Source organism: Wasmannia auropunctata, unplaced genomic scaffold (genome assembly GCF_000956235.1).
Source record: "Wasmannia auropunctata unplaced genomic scaffold, wasmannia.A_1.0 LD336067.1, whole genome shotgun sequence".
Classification (NCBI taxonomy): domain Eukaryota; kingdom Metazoa; phylum Arthropoda; class Insecta; order Hymenoptera; family Formicidae; genus Wasmannia; species Wasmannia auropunctata.
The window spans coordinates 454,862-459,470 of record NW_012026823.1 but is presented as its reverse complement, the minus strand read 5'-3'; the positions used below and the strand labels follow the sequence as shown (position 1 = coordinate 459,470).

Here is a 4,609-nt window from a genome sequence, read left to right as displayed (position 1 = left end):
AATTCGGAAAATGTCACGCACGGAATGCCGAGCCACTTCATTATACACGACTCAGAAGTCTTACATGCGCGAATGGATACGGAACGAAAATCTTGGGATATGCGATACGAACGGCACGGAAATCTTGAAAGCGCGATATGAACAAAACAGAAATCTTTTAGAACGACGAAACATGCGGAATGCAGGAATCACACACTGTTCGCATGATCGCATTGGCGCAAACGGCGAATTAATAAGTGACACTGGTTTGGTTATGCACAAGGCGATTTGCACTTTTACACAGATGCGATTAACGAAAATGATATAACCGAAAACGATATCATGCAACACGCAAAACGACGACAATAAGCAAGAATGATCCGTATCGATCCGGATCTGGCAGCGAACTCATCGATCGCGAGCGACGAACGATGCGCAAGAACTTATTTTCGGGCGCTGTGCAGGGGGTCCTGCGTCGTGTACGCGATGTACATACAATTAGAAGGGCGCACGCGAGACAAAGACCAATACATGATACAATGTGGTACACGGCGATTCCCTATCATTCGATGTGTGATCAAAGAGGGGGTGATTTTACGAAATACATTAACAATTGGGCGAATATCACAATTATGACGATAATAATGATACTTATTCCCAAACACATTCTGTTAAAAAAAATGACGATAACCTTTATGTGAAAAATCGGTTTTTTAGAAAATTGATTTTACCTTTATTTTCCTTTAGATGCAACTTTTATATGAAACATTTTTTATAAAAATCCTTTCCTTTTGAAAGTAGTGTAAATAATCTTAAAGACTTTATATAACACGTTATGATTAAAAAATTTTTATCTATATCTAGGTAGTAACAAGTTTGAAATAACCGAAGGAGACAATGCTATTGTCACTGGAACAGTACGAATTCCAACCAATATTCAAAGTGAAAAAATATGTGTTAACCTTGTTGAACATGTTGACGAAAAAGAAGAAATGAATACCAAAGATATTTATAAAGAATTAAGGCTCCGTGGTTATCAATATACCGGTGTATTTCGTGGTTTAAAAAGCTCATCAATTACGGGATCGAACGGTCACATCGTTTGGACATACAATTGGGTAACATTTATAGATAATATGTTACAGATGATGATTTTAGGAAAGAATACAAGAAGTCTTCTACTTCCTACAAGAATTCGCAAATTGACAATTGATCCGAAATATCACATGCAGTTAATGAGGCTTATTCATGATTATCCAATTGAAGAAAAACGTAAGTAACATAAGCATAATATAATACATTCAAATTCAAATCATGGTCCGATGAAATTTCTTTTCTGCGCTACATTACAGAATTTTCTGTTCGTCATTATAAGTTTCTAGACGCTATAATATCCGGAGGAATAGAAATTTGTGGTACTGTGGCCACATCTATATTTCAGCGACAGAAATCAGTTAATACTGTTCTTGAAGAATATAAATTTGTTGCCCACCATGATTTAGAAACTATGTCATTACAAGATGCAATAAGAATGGCAGTACACATTGCACTTGAATGTTACAATATGATAAATGTGAAAATTATCGAATTTGTCGAAGATACAGATAAAATAATATTAGAAGATTTAAATTTTCCACTCGTGAATGAAATCTTAAGTAATTTACCGCAGATTCGACATCATACTAAACTTGTAATGTCTCATGAAAAATTCCAAAATATTTTTTTACCAAACAATGTTTCTACAACGGAGATTACTAAGTTGTCCAGAGACGAAAATTGTTTGATGGTCATTGGTTTCAATATTTTGACAAAAAATAGTAAAAAATTATATGAACAGTTATTGTCTCTGTTAATGCCGCAAGGTTTTTTACTAACTCTGGAGGAATCCATTGCAGTCTACAATGATTCATGCTTGAAAACATATGAATTGGATATTATACTAAAGAAAAAAATAAACAAAAAGACACTTTTATTGTTAAGAAAAACACAAAATGTTACGAGAAATCAGCGGATTGTACATGTAAACAATTATAATTTTTCATGGGTAGATGAACTGAAATCAATCATGATTATGCAAAATGAGATTAGTGTAGATATGAGAATCATATTAGTCGCGGAAGGGGATTTTGAATGCGGGTTACTAGGTCTTATTAACTGTTTGCGAAAAGAACCAGGAGGCGAAATGATTAGAGGCATATTTATTCAAGATGACAAAGCATCCACTTTTTCTTTGCAAGACCCATTGTACATGAAACAGCTGCTGTTGGATCTGCCTATTAATGTTATACGTTCCGGTAACATTTGGGGATCCTATAGGCATTTTCCATTACCATCGTTGGAACAAAAATGTGTACAGAATGCTCATATCACACAAATGGTGAGTCAAGAAATTCTATTACAAATTTTATTTAAATGATAATTATTTACATTTAATTTACATTTAATTATTGTAGGTAAAAGGAGATCTAAGTACTCTTTGTTGGGTACAAAACAGAGTACCTATTGGCTTTAAGCATAAAGATTTCATTAATGTAGTTTATGCGCCTCTCAATTTTAAAGATATTATGTTGGCTACTGGAAGAATTGCCGCCGAATCTATTGGATTTTTTGAACGTGATTATGATTTTCTACTAGGCCTAGAATATATTGGATTTAATATGCATGGACAAAGAATAATGGGACTAACTTCATACGGGTAATGTAAAAAATCTCATTGAAAAAATCGATTTACAATTAATAAAATAAAAGGTTAGGGAGCACGTAAGTCTTAGGAATCATTCTGTACGTAGTCTTATCAGCAGCACACACTTATTGTAAGAGATTGTCATAAACTTTTAATTTGTAAAATGTATTGCAATATGTCATTTTACAGCTGACAATATTTTAATATCACGACACTGCAGATGACGCCAGCAGTACACAAGTAGACGAGATTATAAATTGTTCAACCTTTTCTTTTCTTTTAATTAATCCGAAATCTATATAGGGTAGATCGAGGCAAATCAAATCAATTTTTCATTATTGACAAAACCTTTTCTTTTCTTTTAACTAATCCGAAATCTATATGGGGTAGATCGAGGCAAATCGGATCAATTTTTCATTATTGACAAAAAGGTAGACAAAAACAACTTATATTATTAAATTTTATTCTATATGAATTTTTAATCTTTAGAACTGTAGCTTCAATTTCGAATAATAAAATAATATTATAGATACATATATATGTATAATATTTTTTATCGCACAATAGAAAAATGAAGAAGAGGAAATATCCAATTCGCTCCAAAATTAGGGGGCAAAACAGATCAACAGTTTAGTGATCATCAAATTTTTTTTGGTGAATCAGCTTTGCATTTTATATGATTTATACCAAACAAAACATACGTACAAAAAAATTACATCAATGAAAAAAAGATGATAAAAATAGTGTCGTAAGAAAGTATTATAAAATTTCCTGATTCATTAAAATTCAACATATATTTTGCTTAATATTCTGTTTTTCATGTATGTTTATGTTTGATAACAAATTATGATTAAAAATTTTTAATTAAAGTAGACTCACATTTTAATCCTCATTTTATTTAACCAAATTGATTAATTTTTATTAGATTTATGAAACAAAATAAATTCTTTTAGAATCAATTTAAAATTATTAGTAAAATATTACATTATTATATTATTCGTAATTATTCGTAAAATATTACATTATTATATTATTCGTAATTATTCGTAAAATATTACATTATTATATTATTATAATATTATATTATTCAGAATAAGTATAGTGTCCTTAAACATACATATTTCTGACCGTATTCTGAGACGATTTTTCCTTTGGCAAACATTTTAGCGGAGCTTAGTTTTCAAGTTATAAAGAGAAATAGTTAGCGAATTACGGGCCGCGTACAGAAGGTAGACAGGGGCGGCGCAACTTACAGTCCGACGGCAGGCGGTACGCGAGACCCTCGCGACGATCAGCTGACTACACGCGCGCATAAACATGCGTTTACATTTTCTCTCTCTCTCTCTCTCTTTTTCGCACACACACGCAGGCACGCACGCACGCACGCACATACACGCACGCACGCACGCACGCACACGCGCGCGCACACACACACACACACACACACGCGCGCGCGCGCGCGCGCGCGCGCACACACGCACACGCACACGCACGCACGCACGCACGCGCACGCGCACGCGCACGCACACGCACACACAATAATGTGCAAACTCTGACCGAGCAACCTTCTCTCGTGGTGCATATCAAATGCCGGCAGTACTTGATCAAAATCTTGCAAAAAACAGGGTCTACTTTGGAACCTGATAACTCAGCTTCTAGGCAAACTAGAACAATTTTCTTTTTGCCATTTTAAAAGAAATATTTTCGGCTTCAAAACTAATGTGGTGACGTTTCTCGCCTCGTTGTTGCTTTGCCCATGAAAGGCTGCAATGTCATAATATTTTTAAGACTCAAACACTCTCTGCTTTTGGTTTTTGTAAAAAAAACAGTTTATTGGGACGAAAAATCTCACTTAGACCATTTTAAAGTAAAGGCCTTACCCTTCAGAACGCGCTAAGGAACAATGTCCTGCGATTCCTGGAAGCCGAGATATTGGTTTCTGAAAAT

General features: G+C 34.1%; 1 protein-coding gene across 1 annotated transcript; it reads left to right on the top strand.

Annotated features, from left to right (window-relative positions):
• Positions 1–518: 518 nt before the first annotated feature.
• LOC105450243 (fatty acid synthase-like) lies at positions 519–2,678 on the top strand. Its single transcript, XM_011689994.1, has 4 exons — positions 519–567; positions 844–1,251; positions 1,332–2,356; positions 2,433–2,678. The coding sequence occupies exons 1-4, from the start codon at positions 519–521 to the stop codon at positions 2,676–2,678; spliced, it is 1,728 nt and encodes a 575-aa protein (XP_011688296.1).
• The last annotated feature ends 1,931 nt before the right edge of the window (positions 2,679–4,609 follow it).

Excerpts from the sequence above, each read along its gene's own strand:
- LOC105450243 (XM_011689994.1), top strand. The coding sequence starts at position 519 with ATGTGGTACACGGCGATTCCCTATCATTCGATGTGTGATCAAAGAGGG. Across the intron at positions 1,252-1,331 it reads TTATCCAATTGAAGAAAAAC|AATTTTCTGTTCGTCATTAT; the intron begins GTAAGTAACATA and ends GCTACATTACAG. Across the intron at positions 2,357-2,432 it reads ATGCTCATATCACACAAATG|GTAAAAGGAGATCTAAGTAC; the intron begins GTGAGTCAAGAA and ends TAATTATTGTAG.